This window comes from Triturus cristatus, chromosome 9 (assembly GCF_964204655.1).
Source record: "Triturus cristatus chromosome 9, aTriCri1.1, whole genome shotgun sequence".
NCBI lineage: Eukaryota > Metazoa > Chordata > Amphibia > Caudata > Salamandridae > Triturus > Triturus cristatus.
The window spans coordinates 1011686334-1011714194 of NC_140592.1; the positions used below are offsets into that span (position 1 = coordinate 1011686334).

General features: G+C 44.8%; 1 protein-coding gene across 2 annotated transcripts in view; it reads right to left on the minus strand.

The window, feature by feature from the left end:
- The window catches only part of TMEM63C (transmembrane protein 63C), a 537448-nt gene that overhangs the window by 141933 nt on the left and 367654 nt on the right, over positions 1 to 27861 (minus strand). For both annotated transcript variants that reach the window (XM_085626682.1, XM_085626681.1), the window contains one exon: positions 24517 to 24637. In XM_085626682.1, the coding sequence (XP_085482808.1) occupies positions 24517 to 24637 (121 nt within the window). The remainder of the gene's footprint in view (positions 1 to 24516; positions 24638 to 27861) is intronic.

Sequence of the window (27861 nt, forward strand, 5' to 3'; positions counted from 1 at the left end):
AACTGAACTCACCTCGCTCTACAACTCAAATATGGTGGCCATGGCTTGATCAACTAGCCCCCCTGAAATTAAACAAAAGCAGGGTCATTCCTTCCAGATGATGGTTTGACTCTGACATCAACTCCGAAAGGAGACAACTAATCCTACCGTTATTCTCCGCGAACAACTCAGCAGTTCACAGGAAGTACAACAATCACATCAAGAACAAAGAAAACACTTTCTTCTTCACCCTGCTAGACAATGCAAAAAACAGACCCAAGGAGCTCTTTAACATCATCAGGCAACAAACCTCCAAGTCCGCTACGTCCTCAGTGCTGGCCTCCAAAGAACTATGCGCCAACTTCGCCAACTTCTTTAATGACAAGATCACCAAGACTGAGCTCTCGCTGGACACCAACAGCACCCCCCCCCCCACCCCCACCAATAGCAGCATGTCTAGGGCATATGATAATGCACCCAAACCCCCTAACAAACCCTGGTTACTCTTCCAGCCCATTCAGGAAGCAAAGATAGTCAAATTGATCTCCATCTCCAATCCTTCATCTCACGTCCTAGATCCTTTACCCCCCCCCAACTGACCAAAAAGCTGAAACTCTCCCTAGCCCCGCTCTGGTGCAAGATCATAAACAGCTCCCAGAGAAGTGGAGTCATTCCAGACTGCCTCAAAGTTGGACAAATCACGCCAATGCTGAAAAAACCTAGCCATGACATAAAGGACCTGAATAGCTTTAGACCTGTCTCTAACCTATCTCTTCTATCCAAAATCCTGGAAAGATGTGTGCTCCAACAACTAAACCAAGACATGGATAGTATCAGCCTCCTTGACTCACATCAGTCTGGCTTCAGAAAAGGCTGCAGCACTAAAACCGCGATCCTCAAAGTCATTGATGATATCCACAAATCACTTGATTCGGACCATTGCTACCTCCTCATTCTTCTAGACCTATCGGCAGCATTCAACACGGTCGATCACAAACTTCTCATTAAGGTTCTTCAAGAAAGGGCCTGACTTGACAAGGTGGTCCTCCACTGGTTCTCCTCCTTCCTACACAACCGCACCCAAAGAATCAAAATCAAAAACTTTACGTCCGAGCTACACCCAGTCAACAGGGGAGTCCCCCAAGGTTTAGTACTCTCCCCGCAACTTTTTAACATTTACATGGAACCCCCTCACCACCCTACTCAAAAAAAAGCCAACATTCCCTTCCATCTGTATGCTGACAATACTCAGATCTACTTGGAAACCTCCTCCATCAAGGACATTCAAAGACTCAACAACACAATGAGAGAAGTCCAACACTGGCTGTCAAGTAACCACCTCGAACTTAATCAAGACAAAATGGAAATACTCATCTCGAACAAAGAAGAGAACCCCCAAATTGCAAAGTGACTAAAAGCTATCGATGCGCTCAACGGGAACCTCACCCTGGCCGACTCTGTAAAATCACTAGGTATCACGCTAGACCCGAAATTGGACATGACTAAACACATTAAGAACTCAGCTAAGAGCGCCATCCTTAACTTGAAGCTACTGAACAAAATAAAACCTTTCATCCCACCCAATGATCTCAAACAAGCCACCCAAGCAGTCCTCTCAGGAATAGCAAAATCACATCTTGCTCCCCTCAAAACAACTCTCAATGTGGCAGCCAGAACGGTCACCGGAATCAAGAAATTTGATCACATTTCACCTGCACTGAGAGAACTAAATTGGCTCCCAGTTGAAATGCGGGCGAGCTTCAGAACAGCCTGCCTCACGCACAAAGCCTTGCACACTGGCAAACGGGAATATCTGGCTTCCAAACTCAAAAAAGCCGGTCAGACCAGGAACCTTAGAAGTTCGAACACTCTTCTACTCATCCAGCTGAAAACACGGTCCTTCGCCGGGAACATGTCCAAAATCTGGAGCTCTATTCCCCCTCACATCAGAACTATTCCATCTTTTGCAAAATTCAAAAGTCAGCTCAAAGTCTTGTTCCTCGACCGTTCCCTAGTGAACCGAATGGAGCAGCCGGAGCGCTGAAGCAGACACCTCACACCGCTTTGATTCTGTATCCTCAAGACTTCTACCCCCACCTCGCTCCTGACCCAGTTCTCGTCACTCCTCCCCGAAAGTGGAGCTCTGCTCATGACAGTAACTTTCCTCTAAGACTTTCCAAGACCTCAGCGCCTCCTGGTTACACTACGAATTGGAACTCTCCGTCCATGACCTATACTATTAATGTATTGTGTGATTTTCTGCAATGTAACTTGTGTAAAGCGCTCCAATACCCTCGGGTCAGGCCAGCGCTATATAAAACTTCTTAAATACATTTAAAAAAAAATAGAAAATCAGTGCCAAACTGGCATGTGAAAAAACTATTAATTGAAATGCTGATCGCTTATCTGCAGAGGACAACACAATCAAATTGGTCATGTGTTGTGGCAGCACTAACTAAATTTGCTGCACACAATAATAAAGGAATTACTCTACATCTGCTATTAATGCTGCCTGTAGAACAGATAATAAATTGGAATACCAGACGTTATCTGATGAAGCATGTCATGAGGTAGCAAGAGATTTGAAGAAAATGAAGCTTTTAATCATCGATGAGGTAAGCATGGCTTCAAATTTAATGCTTGCCTTTGTTCACTTAAGAAGGCAAAAGATTTTAAGAACAGACTACGAGGGTCTCTTTGGAGGAAAGCATTTAATTGTGTTTGGTGACTTACTGCAACTAACCCCTGTAAAAAGAGAGCCTGTTTTCAAGACAATTCTGCATGAACAAACTCCTAATTCATTAGGGAGTATTCGAATTGCAAACATTTGGCAGAGTTTTCAATACAAGGAACTACTGAAGAATATGCATCAAGCATTCGGAGCGATGTATGGTAATATCCTGAAGGATATTAGAGTTGCAGTTCTGACAAAGGAGGGAAAGAGTACCATAGAAACTCGACTTATCAAAAAACTATTTACTTCTAAGAAAACAGCAGCACAGCAAATGTTCAATTTGATTGAAATAGAGAAATCAATAGTTGGTTTAATGCCTACACTTCCAGACTGCTCTTCATTTCCAGCAATTCTTTATTAACATTGGCACAAAGACATTTTGGAAGTTACAGCTATTGACAAAGTAGAACACCAGGGAGTAACACTAGTGCTAAATTAAAAACTTCAAGGAAAACTGGTTTCATTAGAAAAATCTGCATCTAAGACTTTTGGATTAGAGAAGGGTTTACATGTGTGTAAAACTGTAAAATAATTTTGCGGCATAATTTAAATGTGGAGTAAGGATTAGTAAATGGTGCAATGGGTAAAGTTATTAATTTTCCAAATAAGAATGATGTTGAATACCTGGTATACAATTTGATCAGATTATTTGCATAAAACAGCTTGGTCGATGTGCTGTATGTTTTTTTGCTAGTGAAAGAGTTATATGTGCGGCGCAAGCAGTTCCCTCTCTCTCTAGCGTATGCTGAACTATCCATAAATCACAAGGTTTAAATGCAGATGCAGCTTTTATTAATATTGGAAGTACTGTATTTATAGAAGGTATGTCATATTTAGCATTGTCACGAGATATAACATTGTCGGTTTAGTTTTTAGTTGCTTTTAATGAAAAGAAAGTTAATGCTGCTACTAGTTGTGTTACAGAATACAATAGGTTAAGAAGTGTATATGCCCCTCACTTAGGACAGTATTCTATTCATGAGAAACAAAGAATCTGTCCCAAGTGGAAACTTAGTAAGGAAATAATGGATGTTCCTGTAAAGAAGCAAAAAAATATATAAGGAAGAAAGTATTAAGATGGAAAAAAATTTAAATTGATGGTGATACTGTAGGTTTTCAACTGGAAAACAGTAATGGTGTCAACTGCTATGCAAATGTGGTGCTCAATGAACGCTTTACATTTACCGCATTTTGTAAATGAGATTCAGGATTAAGGAGAGAACAGAATCTGCTCCCATCTGTGTACTTTGCTGGAACGTTTATCTAGTGATAGGACTGTAGTACATTCTGCTTCAGGCATTCGAGATATAGTAGACAAGCATAGTGGATCTGTAGTATTTTCTCTCAAAAGGCAACAAGACAGGAATGTATTATTGTCATGCTTAGAACAACAAGAAGTTAATATTGATGAATTATTTGGACTGAGTTACACATGGAACCATGAATGAAGATTGCTCCTTTACAACTACTACTCAAATCAATTCAGAAAGATTTATCTACTTAACATTACCAGATTGAAAAACTGTGCCCCTTTGACAGGCTTATGAAAAAAAGTATGACCAGCTCAAATTGTGACCGGCTCAAATTGTAGATCAGATTGAATGTCTACCTTGCAGATACAGAGAAGCGGAAAATATATTATATTGATGCTACAACGATGCAGATCTGATGGATCAAAATTAGAAACTGAAATAACAAACTTCAAAGCAGAACCAATTTCTGTAAAAAACGTACACAACAATGGCCATTATCTTTATGAAGGACTTTATATAACTTCAGGACACTACACTGTGTATTTAAAAAATTAAACTGGATGGACAGAATGCAACAGCAAGCTCCGTTTAAAAAAAAAAAACTATTTTCAGACTTACAAATTCATATATCCTCTTTCTCCAACCAAAGTTTTAAGGACGATTATCATTGAAAGAGCAATATATAATGTTTGTTTGTTATGGATAATCACTGTGTAAGAAATAGTACGGCCTAGCAGGGGTGATATCTTCAAAATGGAGTCTGAAATTTGAACATGTTTTATATCCATTTCGAGCAATGGACTATCTCAGTATCATATTTTTTCTCTCGATATATTCGTTTACATTAGCCGAGTACCTTTAGTACGAATAACTTAAGTGTTTGTCGTGAGTGTGATGCATGGTATGACTTATTTGTAGTGTAATACTGTGCAGTTCTGTTTTTCTACAATCTATATGAGTGTTTTTTTTCCCCAACAATGATTTTTTACAGTACATTGTATACGATGTACAACAATAAAATCTGAGAACAGTAAATTACAGAACATTATATGTTTTAAAAAAAGTATGTGTTTTACAGTGCTACTGTTGTAATGCTTGTATACTAATATAGATGTTAATGTTTCAGTAATTTGAACTTTACTGTGAAATTTTTAAATATATCTTAATAACATGTATTTATGTTTTCTCTCTTTTTTAACAGATCAATGGTTTAACTGTTTGGAGATGTTTCGGTAATCAATCCTGTATATAATTATTATGAAATATATAAGTAGATTAAGTAACAGTCACCCTAGGACTCACTGATGCATACACTAACACACCCTTGCAAACACTAATGCATTCACTCACATACTCACCCACTCACTTATACAGACACTCACACACTGGGACTCACTGATACATACAGTAACACACCCATGGACACACTTCATGCATTAAATGACATTCACTCACTCAGTCATGCACACAGTCACAAACTCTACAAGTCACTAATACGTACACTGACACACACACATTACAAGACTGATGTATTAAGTAACATAGTCACTGACTCAGTCATACAGACTGACACAGCCTATCTCTCCCTAATAGTCAGCCATGCGTGCACTAACACACCCCAGGTGTCACTGATAGATACACTGACAACTGCCATGGACACACTGATGCATTAACTGACATACTCACTCACTCAGTCTTACACACTCTGACACACCCTAGGACTCACTAATACATACACTAGCACACCCATGCACACACTGATGCATTAACTGACAAAATCACCGACTCACTCATACACACACAGACGCTCTGGAACCGATACATACACTGATACCCCATGGATACACCAATCCATTCACAAACACATACAAACAGTTATTCATATACACCCTGGCACACTGTAGGAATAATACTTACACTGACACACCCATGGATTCACTACTGTATTCACCTACACACTCTCACACTTACTTCTGCATACCCTGAGACAACTTAGCACTCCCTAATACATACACTGACACACCCATGAGCACACTAATACATTAAATAACATACTCACACACTCACTGTTACACACTCTGACACATCCTAGGACAAACTGATACATACACTGCCACACCCATGGTTTCACTAATGCAGTCACTAACACACTTCTACACACCCTGAGACAACCTAGGACTCCCCAACACATACACATACCCATGAACACACTGATGCATTAACTGACATACTCAGTCAAAGACACACTGGCACAATCGAGGTCTCACTAATACATACACTGACACACATATTAACACACTGATGTATTAACTGACATACTCACTCAGTCCTACACACTCTGACACACGCTAGGTCTCACTAATGCATACACTAACACACCCATAGTCACACTGGCGTATTCACTGACAAAATCACCAACTCATTCATATACATACTGAGACACTCTGGGACTAACATACACACCCTGAGACACCCATGGATGTACTAATGCATTCATTAACACACTCTTACACTTCTACAAACCCTGAGACACCTACGACTGCCTAATATATATACTGACACACTCATGAACACACTGATGCATAAAGGGACTACACACTGACCCAGTCATACACACACTCACACACCCTAGGTCCTACTAATAGATACACTAACATGCCCATGGATCCAATAATGCATTCCCTTACACACTCACACACTTATGTCTACACACGCTGAGCGTCTCAGTAACTCAGTGAGCCTAGTAGTGTGTTAAAGGGAATGACAGTGTATATATTAGTGACTCCTAAAAGTCACCATTATATACACAGAGTCTCTTTAATACATGAATGCACTCAGTGAGTTACTGAGGCATATACTCATGCACACAGAAACACACCCCAAAACTAATACATATAATATACCCACTTATATACCATATTTACAATGAATAAACAACACAAACAACAGAGCACCTTTTTGATTATTTGATTAGGTTCTAAAATATAAATAAAATTAAACTGTATTTATTATTTTATGATGGGTTCATGGACCTCCTCCCCGGACTGTCAGTTTGTGGTTCATCAGGTCGCAAGGGCCTGGGAACAGGCGGTCACCCTGGTCTTGCGTAGACCCCAAAATGCGCAATTTATCCCCCCCCCCCCCGCTGGCTCCGGTCAGCAATGGACCTTGAAAGATGGTTTGAGAGAGGATGTATGGCGGCAGGTGACCTAAAGCTAGAAGGAACTCTCTTATCCTTTGCAGATGCGAGAGAATATGATCAGGTCCCAGAGGGTCGTTTTTTACAGTATGCAAAAATATGACGCACAACGCACAAGATATGGATGACATTTCCAGAGGAGCCCGGGGAGTCCCATACTTTGATGCTAATACCTGACCTGGGCTCCTTCGGGGGATTGATCACCCACTTGTATGAAGCCTTGGGAGAGGATAGTAGGGTTGACGTTACAAAGATTCAAGGTAGATGACTACCAGACTTCACATCGCCCTTTACGGAAGGGAAGTGGCGGCGTGCATTTGCACAGGTCCGGGAGATGGCCAGCAATGCTCGCTTTAAACTTACCTAATTTTACAACTTAAATCGCACCTACCTGAACCCTTAGCGATTGTTTGGATCTAAAGCAGCGCACTTCATCAGCGTGTCCCTGCTGCGGCATAGAGTCTGCGATGTTCATACACGACTTGGGTTTGTACTCTACTGCAAGCATACTGGTTGAGGGTCCTGGGCTTATTGCTGAAGACTACAGACAGGAGTCCCTGTTGAACAGTTGATAAAACATTTCCTCCTGGGGGTACTGCCGGTCCCCAGATCAGAGACCCGTATGCGTCACAAATTTACCCTTTTTAGGTCTCGGCTAGCGAAGTCTGCGCTTGCGCAGTCTCGCTCGCGAGATTTAATGACTTGGAGAAGAGGGGCCTGAACCGGCCCCTCTTCTCTCTTCTTCTCCATTGGCTGGCCTCTTGAATGCTGGCCAGCCATTGGAGAAGAGGTTTGTCACTCCGAACAGGCCCCGTCCTTTTCGGATTCGGGGGCGTTTTTTTTTGTTGCTTTTAGCTTGTTGGCAGCCCGTCCCTTACACGCCCACAAGACAGCATGTCTTCACGCTGCCTATACGCGCCAGTCGGCTCTCTGATTGGTTGGCAACTATCAAATAAGCACTGTGATTGGTGGACCTTGTCAACCAATCAGAGAGCCTACTGGCGCGTGCAGGCAGCATGGGGTCAGGCGCGATGCAACCTCGGCTTCCAATTCCCGACGACGAACTCCCATGGCGCGTCAGTAGGTTTACTAACACTGTCCCTCTTCCTCCAGATCTCCTTGCTCGGAGCGGTCATTGTGTGCGTGGCAGGGACTTTGGGGGTCTCAGTATCCATGCCTCCTCCATGGGTGTCTGCAACAACACCTGCCTGGAATGTGTGGTCTGTAAGATTTCACATTTAAAGAGCCCGGCTTACACTCAGCGCGCGGAGCCTCGAGGGCACGTCCTCTCGGCGCCTCGCGGATGATTGTTTAGGGTTCAGTGGAAGGTGTTTCCGGAACCCCCATCCTCTGCGCAGCTCCGACTGATGGAAACTACAAAGGGTGGGGCCACAAACTGGGCCACAGGTCACCACCAAATACGTTCCAGGCAATGCAGGCACAGTATGATGACAAGCGTGCTACTCCACCACGTGTCCGGGCTCAGCTAAGTGCACCGCAGCCTGCCAGCCTCTTTTCTAATGCCTGGAAATAGAGCACACCGCTACCGCTGCAGGGGAGAAGATCGGAGGAGTGTCCGGTTCCCAAGCAGGGCCACAGGTCACCACTGATAAGTTTCCGGGCAATGCAGGCACAGTATGGGGGCAATCGTGCGCTCCCGCAGTTCGAACAGCAGCCGCCAGTGTCTACTGCGACACAGCGCGAGGCCCAGTGGGCGGGGTCAGACCATGGGCTCGCGTGAGCCGTCACACCAGTTCAGCAGCACTCCACCGGGCCACAGGAAAGGCCATAGACCCCGGGCGGAGCACCACATACTTTTGGCCAGGAGTTCACATTGGAGCCGCAGGGTGGGTGCAGCAATCGTCAGGTAAAGTTGCAGCGCTTAGAAACGCGCTGCATACGGATAATAGTGTTGACATTTTTCTTTACTTTCAGCGCGAGGCTTTCTGACCCTTGTCCCCGTCTCCTTCTCCCTCTTCAGCTCTCGTGTTGTCACCCCTCTCTTCCCCGTGCACACCTCTCCCCGAGTGACCCCCCAGGGGTTATCCGTTTCCCTCCTGTGGCTCCGCCCCCTGCCCTCGACTCACACTCTTGGCTGTAGGGCAACTGAGCCCCCGGAGTGCCTCGTCATGGCTGGGCTCCGCCCCCTGGCCTCGACTCACACTCTTGGCTGTAGGGCTACTGAGCTCCCTGAGTGCCTCGCCATGGCTGCAGAGCTAGAGTCGGTGGAACGGCCCCTGGAGAAGCACCTTCCTGAGCGGGAGCTGCAGGAGGTGAAGAGGATCTTGTATGGGATGGAGAGCAGGTGAGGGGCGGCGGCCTGCAGTCGGGGGGAGAAGGTGACAACATGGTTGGGGGTTACAACGACCTGGGGAGGGGACTGGGGCACCTGCTCCCTATCGCTCTCGAGGGGTCCCACGCCCTGCTTACACCTTCAGAATTAGATAGTTATGACTTTGTAGCCTGCAGCATATTTTTTGTTGTTGCAGTTTTTATATAGCGTGAACTTGAGACAAAGGTATTGGAGCGCTTTACACGAGCACCAGTTACGCACATATTCATTTTTGTAGGCATGGGAGGAAAAGGGATTTGGCCGCAATCACAGGATGTTGCACGGACGCTGAGACTCGATCCTGGTTCCCCAATTCCAAAGTCAGCAGCGTAGGCATCTCTTGCGTTCGGCCACACTGTCATTCAGTATTGCAACCATGACTATTTACTCACAAAGTTGTAAAAGTAAAGGCTCAACTACAAGTCCCAGAATGCAGACTGTCCTTGATTACAAATCTTACAGTGGCTGAAGGTTTCACATGATTTAAGGCCGCTTGTTAACGATTATTAAGCAGGCCAGGGGTCGAGTGTTGGCTGGTCCAGGAAACGTGGGCGAGGGGTTTACCAGAGGTAAGGAGAGGCATCGGGTGACCTGAGGGTAAACAAGTTGTAGAAGCCTGATGGAGGGGGCATCTTGAGGGCAGTGCGATTATATGAGACAACAGATGAAAGGAGACAGGCGAAAGGGGGATAATAAGAAAGAAGCAGTGTTGGAGGGCACTTGTGTGATCAGGAAGGGGTGTGCAAAATTCACACAATTTAGACTGCTTAATCGCACAAAATTTTAGAAAAATTATGCAAAATGGAAATCTCGCATTTAATGCTTTAAATGCGCCCTCTTGTCCATTGTGAATGCATTTCGCGCCCAGAAAATAGTGCCAAATCCATAAGTGGCGCAAACAGCAGCAGCTCGTGTTTTGTTCGTTCATGTTACGCTCGCGATCTCACAGTAGGATTTTTAACCGAACAGACTTGAAATTATGCAACATGACATAATGGCATACTTTCGGGAATTTTACGCAACAAGCATAATGTGAAATGCCCAAAAATATGCAGGATCACCCTGGCATTACCAAAATGTCACCTTGGCCTGCTTTTTCTGGAGAGAGTGGCTCTCATTTTCCAGTCATTTATGGTAAAAAACGGACCTGTTTATTCATATATCTTGTACAGCACCGGCTCGTTGCCTCATGAACACGTCTCGGCATTTGAGCACGCTGGTTCCATCCAGCAGTCTTCATTGGCTCAAGGATGGCGTTGCAGGGTCCTACATACAATTGCTGGTGAGGCCATGTCTCTTAGTCATGTCTGTCAAGTGACCCCGCCCCCCCATATTCGGTGACAAAAGTGATGAGGAATGGGAAGCAGGCAAGGATATCTGACAACAGGAAGCATGTTGGGATATTGGGATATAGCAGCACCAACGGCCGGTTTCATACACATCATTGTGCGCAACAGGGTGACGCGTTGGCATCTAGTCAGCTGAATGGGATTGACATTGTAAATAACAATGCCATTTCTTTAAATGTTTTAAAAACAAAAACAAACAAAAATAATGTCATGAGCAATGGCAATAGCTCTAACTTTAACAATGCCGAGACCATTGCATTGTAAATGCTTGTTGGTTTTGTATGAGTGAAATGTCAGCTTAACTATAGCGTCCCTATAAACATTTTTCTGTTCAGTACATTTGTATATATATATATATATATATATATATATATATATATATATATATATCCTACTGGCGCTCGCCAGTAGGTAGATATAGTTAGGACCTATTTTCCATTGGAAATCCACAACATTCTATTTGGAATAACTTTGGCACCGATTGACGAATCTTTGCGAAATTTTCCAAACTTTTGGCCAGCTCCGGTCCGCTCCTATCCTGAAAGTTTCACGGTGATTCGACAAGCGGGGGCCGAGAAAAAAGGGGGGTCCCAAAACACATTTTCCCCATGCATTTTCCCATAGGACCTTTAGCCGCAGCTACAGCCCGAACTGCAGAACGGAATTACACCAAATTTGGCAAAGAGGTAGTCCTCAGTTCAGACTCGTGCCTTTTGCTTAAATGGTGTAAATCCGTTCAGTAGTTCCTGAGAAAATTAGAGTTAAATGTACATATATATATCTATGGCCTCGCACCCTCCCGATCAAGATCTGAATTTTAATTGGCTGCCAACACTCTGAATCAGGAAGTGTTGGCAGCCATCTTGTGCCTCAGTAGAACCGAGGCACTAGAAAGCCAAAAAAAAACGACGCAAAACGCGACAAGGGGGCACGGTAGAAACACTTTTTTTTTTTTTAAACTGGAGGATGCTGAATATACTAATTTGGCCAAATCCCGGGGGCATAATAAAAAAAAAAAGAAAGTGTTGTGGGGTCCCAATCCCCCCCCACACTGCCCCGGGAACTGCCACCCCCCGGGGCTCGAACATAGTATATGCGGGGGGGGGGGCTCACGGCCCCCCTGCAACCCGGGGACCACCAGCCCCTGGGGCTTCTTGAAAATGGGTGGGGGGGCTCTCAGCCCCCCCAGCCCCGGGGACCGCCACCCCCGGGGCTTGAAATAATTTGGTGTGGGGGGGGCTTTCAGGCCCGCCACCCCCCCGGGGCAACTTGTAAATGTGGGAGGGGGGCCACGCGGCCCCACTCCTGGAGCCTTGTATAGGTCCTGGGGACCACCACCCCCCCAGGGCCGGCTCCTGCAGTGTCCCGGGGTGCCCACCCCCGGGACACTGTAGTTTGCAATTACAGGGCGGGCGCCTCGCGGCATTGTCATTGCAAACTGCTTTGCTTCATTGAATCGAGAGCAGGGAAACCTGCTCTCGCTTCAACGAAGCAAAGCTGATTTCTTTTCCACATGGGGAGCAGCATGTTAGCTGCTCCCTATGTGGAAAAGCAATGCCGTCTCCCGCAGGACGCGGGGAGCCGGCTGGGACCGTGGGGGGATTGGGGACCCCCCCACGGCCCCCAATGAGAGGCCAGGCCCCGGGGGATGGGTTCCCCGGGGCCATAAGTGGCCTGGGAGGGGGGCCGCGCGGCCCCCCTCCACCATTAAAAAAAATAAAAATAAATCAATGGCCGGCCCCAGGGAATGGGGTCCCGGGGCCTTAAAGTGGCCAGAGGAGGGGGCTACGCAGCCCCCCTCCATAAAAATATTTTAAAATAAGTTTTTTAAAAAGGGCCATGCCCCGGGGGATGGGGTCCCCGGGACAAATTATGGCCTCGGGAGGGGGGCCACGCGGCCCCCTTCCTGATTTAAAAAAAAAAACAAATTGGGGGCAGGCCCTGGGGGATGGGGTCCCCAGGGCCAATAAATTAAAAAAAGAAGGGGGGCTACACAGCCCCCCTTCTAAAAAAAAAACAAAAAAAAAACACGATGGGATCGGACCGGAGGCCACGCCCCCTCCTTACACCACTCTGCAAAGGCGCCCCCTGGTGTGTTTGCAGAGGGGGAACTAATGCCCCTTGAATACTGGGGGTCCCTGGGGGCCAACTAGCCCACCAGGAACCTCCAGTATGCGCCAGGGGGTGTAATGAGGCCACGCCCCTTTTTACACCGCTCTGCAATGCAGCTCCCTGGCGCAAACTGGAGGTACCTGGTGGGCTAGTTGGCCGCCAGGGGACCTCAGGATTCAAGGGGACTTAATCCCCCAACTTAAAACATGCCACGGGGCGCGTTTGCACAGTGGTGAAGGTAGGGGGCGGGGCCTAAGGTGATAAGTGTGCAAGCACGCCCTGTGGCGCGTTTTAAGTTGGGGAATTAATTCCTCTTCAATCTAGAGGTCCCCTAGGGGCCAACTAGCCCACCAGGTACCTCCAGTAAGCGCCACGGAGCTGCGTTGTAAAAAGGGGCGTGGTCTAGAACACCTCTCTGCAACGCAGCTCCCTGACGCATACTGGAGGTACCTGGTGGGCTAGTTGGCTCCCAGGGGACCGCAGGATTGAAGAGGAATTAATTCCTCAACTTAAAACGCGCCACAGGGTGTGTTTGCACACGTCACCTCAGGCCCCGCACCCTTCCTTCACCATTGTACAAATATTCCTCTAAAATCAGCCGCACTACGAATTCAGATTTACTCACCTGTTATCAGGAGAGAACCCAGTGCTGCATCTTTTAGCCCAGCACTGACCCTGAAAAGTAATTGTAAGCGTACTTACCAGTAACTTGTATTTCCTTCCATAGGAATCCATTGGGTGGTTTTCACCAGAAAAGTTTTTAAGTGTCCATTTTTGAAACGTACAAATATTCCTCTAAATAAAGCCGAACTACGAATTCTGATTTACTCACCTCTTATCAGGAGAGAACCCAGGGCTGCATCTTTAAGACCAGCACTGACCCTGAAAAGTAATTCTAAGCGTACTTACCAGTAACTTGTGTTTCCTTCCATAGGAATCCATTGTGTGGTTTTCAGCAGAAAAGTTTGTGTCCATTTCTGAAAAGTACAAATATTCCTCTAAAATCAGCCGAACTACGAATTCCGATTTACTCACCTGTTATCAGGAGAGAACCCAGTGCTGCATCTTTTAGACCAGCACTGACCCTGAAAAGTAATTCTAAGGGTACTTACCAGTAACTTGTATTTCTTTCCATAGGAATCCATTGTGTGGTTTTCAGCAGAAAAGTTTGTGTCTATTTTCACAAACTAGAAATATTCCTAAAAAATTGTCTGTATGACTTAAACACATTCTTTCAACTGTTTACATGAGATTGGCCAGTGCTGGATCCAGGATCCACCACTGAGTAAGAAAAAGTAACGATAACACTACTTACCTGCTAAGTGAATTTTCTGCCATAGGGTAACATTGGTGATTCTATGTGAAAAAATGTTTGTGTCAACTTTTAAAATACAATAATATTCCTTAAAAATAACTACTGTAACTAAAACGCTTTTACTCAACTGTTTACAGGAGATGTCCAAGGACTGAATCTAGGATCCAGTCCTGTGGTTAGAAAAGTAATCCATAAAGTAACTAATTGCATTTGACTAGAAATTCACATTGAGCTCAAATGTCATTTGAGATGTCATCAGTGATGTCACTGACCATGTCATGAATGATGTAATATGTGACATCATCAGCAGTGGATTGCGGGCGCGCGAGATGTAGTTAGTACAACTAACTATATCGGAGGAATTTCAATGGTTTTGTTCGAGTGAAATGTCCAGCTAACTCTAACACCCCTAAAACCTATTGTTTTTTCAGTGAATTTCTAAGGTTTTTTAAATGCTAATTCCTAACTATATCAGGCCTGAAACCTATGTTTTTTTTCCAGTGAATATGAATATATATATATATATATATATATATATATATTCACTGAAAAAACCAGAGGTTTCACACATGTTATAGTTAGCGGAAATTTTACTGATAAAAAAACCAATGAAATTCCCCCGTTATAGTTAGTGCAGGCAACTATAACTCACGCGACCGCAATCATCTGCTGATGCTAATACTGTATTTAGACACTTATTTGCCCATGTCTTCTTCCATAAATTTTTAGCTATACATATATTACAAATATTTTTTTTTCATAAAGACACATATGTCATCAGCAGAAGATTGCGGTCGCGTGAGTTATAGTTGCCTGCACTAACTATAACGGGGGAATTTCATTGGTTTTTTATCAGTAAAATTTCCGCTAACTATAACATGTGTGAAACCTCTGGTTTTTTCAGTGAATTTGCAAGGTTTTTTAAATGCTAATTCCTAACTATAACGTGTGTGAAACCTATGGTTTTTTCAGTGAATTTGTACGGTTTTTTAAATGCTAAGTTACTTTACGCCATTCGTGGCGTGCGCGCCCACTTAACGCAGTTCGTTCCGTGCGCGCACAGTGAGCACGCGGTGCGCTTCGCGCACCGCGCGCCCACTTTACGCAGTTAGTGCCGTGCACGCACGGTGGGCACGCGGTGCGCTACGCGCACCGCGTGCCCACGTTACGCTAGATGGGCCATGTACGCACGATGCGCTTCGCGCACCGTGCGCACATGGAGGACATATGATGCGCTTCGTTGTGAAAGGTAATATTTTAATTTTTCACATCTGTGATATGCCATGCACAAATGGTGCCCTTCGGGCACCATTTGCACATGGGGTGGGGAGAGTATGGATAATTTTTAAAAAAAATTTTTTTTTACCGTACACGTACGGTAAGCGTAATCGGCGAAATTATCGAAAAAATTAAAATTCCGTTTTTGGCCTTGGGGGATCTTTGGGGACTCCCCCAACATGGCTAGGTGCTTAGGAGCTGTCTAAACAGCCCCTTTACATGTTTTGGTCCTTTGTTTTTTAATCCCCACTCAGAGTGCGAGAGAGAAAATGGCGGCCGCTGCTTCCTGGTTTCGACCGATTCGAATGTTTACTAAGATCTAACATCCAATCAGAATCGCGCTCGCGCACGTCACCGTACGCGTACGGTAAGCTTACCGTAAGCGCACGGTAAGCGCACCGTAAGCTGCCACAGATATATATATTGATTTAAATGCTATTTTCTCAGGAACTACTGAACAGATTTACACCAGACCTACAAAAGGCACTTCCTTGACCTGAGGACTACCTCTCTGCCAAATTTCAAGTAACTCTGTTCAGCCGTTCGGGCTGTAGCTGTGTCTAAAGGTCCTATGGAAAAATGCATGGGAAAAACGCGTTTTGGGACCCCCCTTTTTTCTCAGCCCCCGCTTGACGAATCCCCCCGAGACTTTCAGGGTAGGAGCGGAGCGGAGCGCCCCACCTATTTTGAAAATTTCGCGAGGATTCGTCAACTGGCGCCAAAGTTATTCCAAATAGAATGTTGCAGATTTCCTATGGAAACAGGGTCCTAACTATAACTACCTACTGGCGACCGCCAGTAGGTAATATATATATATATATACATACAAACACATACTGAAAAAAACAGAGGTCAGAGGGACGTTAGGTAGGTTGACATGTCACTCATACAAAAGCATAGAAATTCAGCAGTTATAGTTAGCTGAGCTAACTATAATTTACGACTCGGCAATGCACTGCTTATTTCCTCACATATTACATCACTCATGACATGATTAGTGACATCACTCAGGTCATCTCAAATGACATTACTGATGACCTCTCAAATGACATCACTGATGACATCATCCACTGATTACGAGTGCTTTTTTCAGTATAATATATATATATATATATATATATATATACACACATATATACATATACACATATATATATATATACATATATATATATACACACACATTTACTATATTTTCACTGAAAAACCAAAGGTTATAGTTAGGGTCAGATTTCACTTGTACAAAACCATTTGAAATTCAGCAGTTATAGTTACCTGAGCTAACTATAACTTATGCCCCCCAGTGGCCTAGGGGGTCTGGGTGTTTTCACCCTGCCCCCTTTTCTTTTTTTAAACATTTTTTCTTGTGACTCAGTTCAACTGAGTCACAAGATGGCTGCTAACACTACCTGGTTTCAAGTGACAAAATGCTGGCACAAGGACATTGGAGGTAATTATTAAAATGAGGGAAGTCAATTGTGGCCCATTAGAGGGGGGAAACAATAAGAAAATGCTGTCCTTGAAACACAGAGGTCATTTTTAACACAAGGGTCGCCCATTGCATATGGATGGCATCACCTCTAGTACATTTTATGTAATTTTTAACCTAACAGGGTATCCATGACAAAATGCTGTCCCTGGTAACAATGATGTTTGTTTTTGGTTTAAGGGGGCATGCATAGAACATTTTGAAAAATGGGGTCCACTTCTGGGGAGTGTCATGTTTTATTGGCTTAATACATTATAATAGTAGTTGAATATTTTATGAGTGTCCATTCAGAGCCTATTGGCTTTTTAACAAATTTAAAATGTACTGCTCAACACAATTTTTTTAAATGTGTTCTCCAGGCTGGGTCCGCTGAACCTTCGTAGAAGAAGTCTGCCTCATTTGTTTCACTTATATGCTACAATTCTGGATCAATTTTAAGCCCAGAAACTTTCATAATATGATGTCAGCACCTTAAATTTGGTGATACCTGGAACAGAAATGTGTTTGAGTTGTATTATATTAACAGTGCAATTATGGAACCTCAGCGATGTCACTTATTTTAATGTTATCAGGGTTAAGATCTTGCGCCATGACCTCCTGGGAAAATTCAGGGTCAAAGTTTATTTGATGCAACTACCGGTGATGTTTTTAAGGTCAAAGGGTGCGTGTGATGTCACTTAGAATACCCTTGGCATTTTGGTGAAATGAAGTCCATGCCTGATTGATGTGATGATGGCAGAGAAGTAGTATGGGTGGAGTGTGAGGCTTGTCAATGACTGGTGTGCAGTACTCTTTTGCTTTTACCCTTTCCACTTGTAGGCTATTTCTGTTTTTGTCTGCTTTTATTTTAGTAGGTATTGCAGAAGATGAGTGCAGCCAAGGTGGTGTAGGCGTGTGGCCTACATTGTTAGCATTTTGTTTTCTTTCCAGGCTCTTTTCTCCCTTAATTCATTTTTCTCACATTTTCTCCTCGTAAACTTGTTTTCTTTCCAGGCTCCTTTTCCCCCTTAATTCATTTTTCTCCCGTGTTTCCCTCTTAACCTCGTTTTCTTTCCAGGCTCTTTTCCTCCTTAATTAGTTTTCCTCATTCTCTCCTCTTAACCTTGTTTTCTTCTCAGGTTTATTTTTCCCTTTAATTCATTTTGTACCATTCTTAACCTGGTTTTCTTTCTAGGCTCCTTCACCCTTAATTTTGTTTTATCCCACTTTCTCCTCTTAACCTCTGCATTCTGACTTGTGCTCCTCCGATCGCTTCTTTCCAGCTTGAAACCCTCTCCCTACCACTGACCCCACCTAGCGCCCCACCTGGGAACCTACTTAATGGAGACCGCGACAGCGCAACCGGCACACCAAAGCCAAGCCGGTCTGTACCACGTCTAGCGATGGGACTCCTGCCCCCCACCTACTCGCAGCTACACCAGCGCTGAGCTTCTAGCCCTCAACTCCGGACCATGCAACATCTACTACAACCGCGCAGCTCCACGATCAACAGCAGGACCTTTCTCTTGCCATCACTGTTCCTTCCACTGTAACAGAGCCCCCCATTCCAAAGCCCCTGCCCACCGCCACCAATACAAGTAAACTCCACTGCCTGCTGAACAACACCCGATCGCCCCACAAAAACACCATCGAGATCTGGGACACCATTACCTCCCTCACACCAGACATCATCTTCCTCACCGAAACTTGCCTCAACACGGCATCAGCCCCTGACATCACCATCACCCCACAAAATGGATACAAGATGATTTACTGGGACTGCATCAACAAACAGTGGTGAAATAGCCATTATCCACAAAGAATCCCTCAACTGAACAGCCACTATCAACAGCACTACCCCTATCATAGAACACCTCTACTTTCAAAACAACACAGATGGCAAAACAAATGTCAGAGGCACACTAGCCTACAGAACTCCCCAAAGACTATGTCCCGCTTTCTGCGAGGCCATCCCAGACTTCATCTTCCTGGGGGACCTCAACTTTCACCTCGATGACCCCAACAACGCCAGCACAACCAACCTACTCGAGAACATGGAAATCCTCGGCCTCTCACAACTAGTCGCTGACTCAACTCACATCACTGGGCATACACTGGACCCCAAATTTTCAGCCAGTGACAGATTCAGGTTCAGGCACACCTTTGAAATCACCTGGTCCGACCATGCGAAAATCCACTTCTACATCACAACCACCATCAATATCCCCACCAATCAGCCCAGAACCCCTCACAGGAGCTGGAGCAAAGTAACTGAAAACCACTGAACGAACACCTTCAGTGCTTCCCCCTAGACACCACCTCCAACCTCGAGGTGGCAGTCAAAAACTTTAACACATGGATCACCAAATGCACTGACATAGTCGCACCCCTCAAACCCGCCAAACCAGGCAGACCCTCCAAACACTCCAGCTGGTTAACCCCAGAACTTAAATTTACCAAACTCAATTGTAAAGTGTCTGGCACAACAGCAAAGCGCTCAACGGCTGAGCCAACTTCAAACTCACTCTCAACGAATACCACTAACACCTGAAAAAAGCCAACAAAAATACCCTGACCACTTGCCTCAAAGCCAGCTCCAACCAGAGCAAGGAACTCTTCAGCATCAAAGAGTTCTCCAACCCTGCAGCAACCGAGAACATAGTCACCCTCACTTAGGAACTCTGCAACACCCTTGCAGACTTCTTCTACAGCAGAATAGCCACTATCTATGAACACTTGAACCCTCAACCACTCGTCACCAATTTCAACAGGCTCCTCAACCTCACAAACTCCAACACAAACGCAAAAACAACTACGTGGGACCTGCTCTCCATGCAGACCACCGCCACCATCATGAGCTCCATCCAGTCAGAAGCACCCAGAGACACCTGCCCCCACCACATGTTCAACCTGGGGAACAGCATCATCAGCAAGGAACTCACCACACTCCTCATCTAATCCGTCAATCTGCCTCCTTCCCAGAGGGATGGAAACACACAGAGGTCAAACCTCTCCTCAAAAACCTCACCGTAGACCTGAAAGAATTCAATAACTACCGGCCCATCTGCCTGCTCCGTTTCCCTACTCAAGTTCTGCAGAATGCAATAAACTACCAATTGACCAACCACCTAAAGAACAGCAACCTGCTAGACCCATCCCAATCTGGGTTCCACTCAAATCACAGCACAGAAACTGCCCTAATCCCAGCCACTGAAGACATCAGGTCTCTCCCAAATAAGGGAGAAACTGAAGCCCTGATCCTCTTCAACCTCTCTGCAACCTTCAACAGCATGTCCTGCTACACCCTCCTACATGGACTCCACCCAATGGGGATCCAAGCAAAAAGTCCTCCAATCAATTGCATCCTTCCTAACCGGAAAAGCCCGAGTGTCTGCCTTCCACCCTACACCTCGGGCCCAAAGAACATCATCTGTGGCATTACTCAAGGGACCTCACTGAGCCCAAACCCTGTTCAACATGAATATGGCCACCATGGTCAGATTCTATGGTATGAACATCATATCATACGCTGACGACACCCAGCTCATCCTCTTCTTATCCTCAGACCCCACAAACACCAAAACAAACTTCCACAGTTACATGGCCAGTGTCGCAGCTGAATGCACAACAAGTGCCTCAAACTCAACACTGACAAAATGGAGTTACTCATCGTCAGGAGCTACAGATCCCCATGGGACGACTCCTGGGGCCAGCTGAACTTGGCCCCACACTCACAAAGCATGCAAGGAACCTAGGCATCATACTCAAGAGCAAGCTCATAATGAAGAAGCAGATAAATGCTGTGTCGTCATCCTGCTGCCTCACTCTTCAGAAAATCTTCAAGTGGCTGCCCATCAGCACCAGACGCATCGTCACTCAGGCCTTCATCACCAGCCGCCTGGACTACGGCAATTCCCTATAATTCACCTCACAACTGCTAAATATACTTCAGCTCATTCAGAACACATCAGCCAGGCTCGCCCTTGAGCTACTGTGAAGAGCCCACATCACCCCTCACCTCAAACCACTACACTGGGTCCCCATCAGCAAACCGTGCCAGTTCAAATTGCTAACCTACGCATACAAGGCCCTGGACGGCAAAGGACCTGCCTACCTTAACCACAGGGTGAATTTCTAGCAACCCATGAGACAACTGTTCTCCGCCTCTCTCTCCCTAGCCCACATGCCCTCATCCACATAAGCAGGAGAGGCGGCCTTGCCTTCTCCTACCTGGCCGCAAAGACCTAGGACAGCCTCCTCCTTCAGACAGCCCCCACACTGTAGAAATTGAAAAATGGCCTAAAATCCAGACTGTTCAACTGACAACCCACAGCAGCAGCACCCCTTGCCACAGCGCCTGGATATCCTCATGGGTAACAAGTGGTGCTAAACAAATCCTGATTGATTGATTGATTGTGTGGGTGACTAAGGCAGAGGTAATGCTAGGGTAACAGTGGGGCCTTTAAGAGTGGTGTGTAAGGTGAGGCAGGAACAGCTGCTCGCGCCTATGGTACAGGAGGAGGCCTGCATAGGTGTTTGGCCTAGACAAGTGAATACGTTGAGAGGAAGTGTGGCAGCAAGAGTGTTAGCTTGTTCATGGCTACACTAGAGAACTCTGGTGGAATGCGTGGGGAAGAGAAAAAAAAACAGGTGGAGTATGCGGCTGGGCACGTGGGTGTAGCGTGGCTAGGTGTAGCGTGGATAGGGTATGGGAAAAGCAGGAGGTGGAAGAGATGGATGGGCTGTCCAGAAAACTGCGTATGGCAGCCTGCATGGTTAGGCGACCAGAAGAAAAATAGGCAAGACACCAACAGGTAAGGTCAGATAGGTGTTCCAGTCACTCAAAGTCATGTAAGACTCATAGGGACCGGTATGAAAATAGAACTGGGTTCAGTATGGGCCACCTGACTATCATGAGAAGAAGAGCACAGGATGAAAAAGTTCCAGGAAACAATTTAACTGGGTTAACACACAGGGATGACACGGACAAATCAATGTGGACAGGTTGGATGATGAATCAGATGGTAAACTGTATTATGAAGACAAGATTGAAGAAGTTCTTGAGGTAGGAGAAGTTAAGATGGTATGGCGAGAAGACAATATGAGTATCAAAACAATGGCAAAATGACTCCGGATCCTAAGGGCAGGTGACTTACAAAACAAGGATTTTTGGTCTTTTGTGGGGCATCATAGGGAGCAAGAACACACAGGGACGAGAAGGAAAAAGAAAAAATAAAGTACTGGTTGTCTATAAAATAGGCTGAACTGACAGAGGAAATGGCAGTTGATCAGTACTCAGAGAAGAAGATATAAAGTTAGTAAGTACACAAGAAGTTGGGGGGGGGACTGGAAGTGTGGATGACGTGTTGGTACTTGGGGGACAAGCATGAGGCCACCAGGTCAATGGATTAGGACTGGAATTGAGGCATTCTAAAGAGCAAGTGTTGAAGATAAAGACAAAGGGACAGTGAAATGAAAGTAAGTGAACGCATGGGATAGCAAAAAATAGACAGAGGAGTTTCTTGAAGCAAAGGGTACGGGGGAATTGGGAAAGATTAAGAAAATGCCATATTTTGGGATAACAACAAAACCATTGGGACACAAAGGATAACTTCTGAAAAGGTGATTTTATTTATGTGTTTAAGTTGCTATTGATAGAAGCAAGGGCAAAAGTGGGTTAGAAGGGGTGGTTGAGGATGCAGTGGGTTTCAGTCACCATTGAGAACGGGTAATCAGCAGTCGTTATATATTCTAGTGTTTATTTTGAACACTAAGAACCGTGTGGCACGTATAGATGCATGGATGTGATCTGGTTAGCTCAGGCTAACTTTGGTGGTATGGCATGGGCCATGTGTGAGAAGGAATTCCACATGAGAATTGGAAGGATGCGTAAATTCAGCATGGAGGACAAGTTAAGGACCTTTGGTTCCAAATGAAATGGCACCACTGAAGTGGCCACCCATAAACCATGCCGTCAGTAGCCTCCTGCACAATTTTAGACCTTTCTGGGGTAACTTAGCTGATTTGAGGTGGGATGATTCTCATTTCACCCAGGTAAGGAATGTTGGTGGTTTTAAGGAGCTTCTCTAGCAGGGGCCTACGTAATTTTACCTAATGTGGTGCAAGTGGACCAAGTGTGGCACAAAACACCCAGGTACAGTGGAAATATGGATAAGGACACTCAGACCATTTAAGGAGGGGTATTGGAATATGGTTAGCTTCTTACTGAGTTAGGGAAGCTTCAGGTATTTTGGGTAGGGGGTTTAACCAGAGGCTTTGGTTCAGGAACCTGGGCCTACAGCAAGGCATACGGTGGAAAATTTGAATCAGTGCTTGCCAAGCTGCAGGTGGATGGGAAAACTGAGGAAGATATATGAAGTAGAAGGGTGGATGACCCATGTTACTATTTGCCACTGGACAACTTAGTTGTGTCTTCCCCATGGACATAGTGTCTAAGGTAGCAGAAGAGGAGTTTCTGTTGTTGACCCATGACAGGCAGTTTGCAAATGATTTTACCCAGGAAGATGACAGATATTAAAGTGCAATATGAAAGCAGATTTTCCGTTAGAAAAGGAGCACACGGTTAGCTCTTGTTTGTTACGCATGAAATTTGAGGGGTTTCTGTTGTGGTCAATGGTGTGCCAAAGAGACGTTCTATATCTTACTTGTTACTGGAGAAGCTGAACTCTTTCCTGCAGCAGTTTATTTTATAGGGTTAGATGTGGAGGAGAAGACTTGTGAACATTTTCTGTTTTGCAGCATGCAAGAGTTGGTGTGGATTCTGGAATGCATTGGAGAAGTTTCAAAAACTGATATAGAGGTTATGGTTGCCATCAGAGGCAAAGAAGATGGCTAGGACAGAAACACAACTGAATTTGAGAGTGGATTTGGATAAGATGGACCACGTTTCCTGAGGGACAAGGTGGAGTGGAGACAATCACTGTGCTGACAAAGGAGGTGGTGGTGGCTAAGACGTTGACGTTAAGGAAGTTTTGCAGGTGCACACAAACATCAGAGTTTTTCAGAAGCAGGAGGCCCAGGTGGTTTTGGAATATTTTGACAAGTTTGACAAGGTAGATGGAATCTGGAGAAGTAGACCAGTGGGTGGATCAGAGAGGGAAGAAGTATTATATTTCTTGATTGTTTCTTCTTGGGAATGTGGTAGCTAACAAGAGAATTAATTTTAACATGTACAATGAGATAGTTGTGTCATTGAATGTCAGTGAGTGATGAGCAAGTGTTGTGGCTAGTCATAATTTGTGAACGGAGAAGCGGCTACCCGTTCTGCTTGGATAGATGCAAGGAACATTGACAAAACATGCTGCCGTTGGAGGTAAATTACAGCAAGAGCATAACCCTAAACTTGTGACTACAGAAATTGGGATTTGATGGGCTTTAGATGTATTTTAGACCTCAAGATCCCTTTCAAGTTGCTTCTAGGAAATCGCAATTCAAGAGGGTTAACACTAACACACACAAACTCTTCCTCTTCAATACCTGCTGAAAGCCGCAAGAGTCACAGCAAAAGATGCGGGCACATGGGTGTGTCTTTATCATAATTTTCCCCTCATTCTGTGCCTTTGCCGCAAAGTAAAGACGGCCCTTCATTGCCTTCCGCCTGCAAAGACAAAACAGACAATCAGATCAGAACAAAGATATACACTAATTTATTGCTATTGATTGATCTATTTATTATTTATCAATCACAAATATACCTGGGGGGTTGAAACCTCTTATCGAGTTCCAGGCCAAATTAAATAATATAGCATTTCACCCCAGTCTCAACAGTGCTGCAGGCTCCCAGTCTTCCTCACTACACTTCACAGACCCCTCCGCTTTCACCTCGGACCTCCAGGACTGGAACCTTTACATATACACACTCATCCATGTGTACCACCTCATGCCTCAGTTCAAAGAGATAGCCTAGGCACAGTTCTTCAGATCTACAACATTGTCCTTAGCACTGACGCTTTTCGCGGTCTTCTTTTTACTTGTATTAAAAGTAACTCTTGCACAGCTCTTCACTTCCACCACTCACAGCAATGTGTTAAAGTTAACCCTGCTCACCTCTTCATTACTACCATTATCACCAATTACTACTACTGTTAAAACCGGACACACCTATTGACTTGTACCACTATTAGTGATGTATAAAAGCTAACACCAGCACAATGTGTTCAAGTGAAACCCAATACAGCTCTTCATTTCTATCCCTCTCTACAGCATACTATTCACAACACCACCTCTCTTTACTTCTATCACTGTCAAAACTTACTACAGTTTACCCTGACACTCCTCTTCACTTGTACCACCCTCGGAGATGCACTAAAGCTAAACCCAGCACAGCTCTTGACTTTTACCACAGTCTACGGCATGCACACGGCTTGACTTCTACTGCTCTATCATCAGTTCTAAGGTTGTTCTCATGCACTCTCCTTCACTTCTATTGCTCTCTCCAATGTACAAGAGTCATGTCTATCACACTCCTTCCTTTCATTTATGCTCATCAGTGCTAAAGTTTCCCTAGACTTTCGGCTTCACTTCTGTCACCGCTTCTGATATACTACAGCCACCCTCCTTTACTTCTATCACTCTCTCCAATGTGCTACAGTTTACCCCAACACACCTTCACTTCTCACACTAAACTGTGACACTCTCCTCCACTTTACCCATGTTTGCCAATGTACTAAGGTCCCCATCGGCATCAGTCTTCCTTGTCCATCAGCCCTTGGATCTACCAAGTTACTCTCCACTTCTAACCCCAATACAGCTCTTCATTTCTAAACCTCTCTACAGCATACTAGTCTCCACAACACCTCTCTTAACTTCTATCACTGTCACCAACATACTACAGTTTATCCTGACACACCTCTTCACTTGTACCACCCTCAGAGATGCACTAAAGCTAAACCCAGCACAGCTCTGGACTTTTATCACCCTCTAAGGCATGCTAGTCCCCCCAGCACACACCTGGACTTCTACTGCTCTTTCATCAATGCTGGTTGTTCTCAGGCACTCTCCTTCACTTCTAACGCTCTTTCCATGTTCAAGAGTCATGCCTTTCACATACCTTTCCTTTCGTTCATGCTTTCCTCAGTAGTAAAGTCTCCCTAGACTCTCGGCTTCACTTTTATCACCGCTTCTGATGTACTAAAGCCACCCTAGATACGTACTTTTACCACTCTCTCCAATGTGCTACAGTTTACCCCAACACACCTATTCACTTCTAACACTAGTATGTACTACAGTTACCCAGTGACACACACCTCCACTTTTCCCACTTTTGAAAATGTGCTAAGGTCCCCATTGGCATCTGTCTTCCTTGTCAATCAGCCCTTAGATTGCCTTACTCACTCTCCTCTTCCACAACACTCTTCCCGGGGGACCTCTTCCCTTCTACCATTTCCTCTTCAGACTCTCATCTCACACATCTCTTGCTTGTTCTACTCTTCAGTGTCTAGTTTTCCCCAGCCCAGGGCACATAGGCACACCATCTGCCTTGGCAGGACACAGTAGTTATGTCCTTAAATGTTTGTACATTTATTGTGTTTGATTTATCAGTTGAAAGAGGACTTTGGTAGACCTTACAGGCAGGATAAAGTAACCCTCTTTTTGTTACTTTAATACTTTACCCGAGTTGTGAAACTGAAACAAAACCAGTCAGGACCGGTCAATGTGTGGCAACAGTTCCTTTGACCCTCTCAACAGGGGACAGCAATTTGCCTATTATGTTCTCCTTTTTCCAACAGTAGTAGGAATAGATATTCTTAATAATCACAACCGAGTATGTTTAATGTATATTTTTAAAAATAAGTTTAATTCTTAGGTTTAAACAGTTTAGTTTTGACCAGCTACTGGCATTATTAAACCATGTAACTTTAAAAAATGTCTTTTACTATGAATAACATTTAGTGCTCCCTGTCAGGAGAGCACTATTCTCTTAACTTTGTCTTTTCCGGTGTTTTCAAAGTTCTCCTATCAGCTGGTCTTTGACAGCAAGTCAGAATTAAGCTATGCCTTGTCAAGTATCAATGTTTTCCTCTTTCCATTATTCTAGGGAGTAACCTTTTGAGCAAGTAATTAATGAGCCCATGGTTGGTGGCACTAACAATGTAGAGTAGTTGCATACAACATTTTTCACTGTAAACCCCCAGTAAAGGGATCTACTAAGCCCTTCTGGGTAAATGAAGTGTAGTCACCCGAATACTACTCGTCTACATAATGTGCATGTATGTAGAACAGTATCCACATGCTTGGGATCCCCAATTTCCTGGATGTGTGAATGACTGACTGTGTATTTCTCCCATCTGCACAGCCACTCCTTGGCTATGGTGTCCGCGTCCTGTGGCTTTTTTTGCCACAGCTCCTCTGGGCTCAGAAGAGCCACTTTGTTCCTTATGACTTGTGTCCGTCCCTGGCACACTGACTGAATTGGCAGGGAGTTGTATCTTGCCTGGTGGGCTTACTCCTTTCTTTGGAAAGGAAAAACCTTGACTTTTCTTCCCAACGAGCCCCCATCACAAGTTCTCTTCCCTGTAATTGTTATGCTCCTCACTCTACAGTGAGTTGGGGTTAAATCTCTCTTGTGGGCTTTGAGAATATCCAGAAATCCCTGGGGCTTCCTTTATCCAGGACCTATAGACTCTGTAGTGACTTTATGAGGGCTGCATGGTGCTTTGCCAGGGAAGCAGTAAACCATGTCACAAAAGCAGCCCCAACCCTTTAGAGAGGCACCCGTGAAAGACTATTTTTTTAGCATGAGTGGTATTTTCTCAAATATAGGGCTCGGAGGTTTCCCTGAGAAGTCCATATATATTTAAACATACTACCAGGTATTTAAGG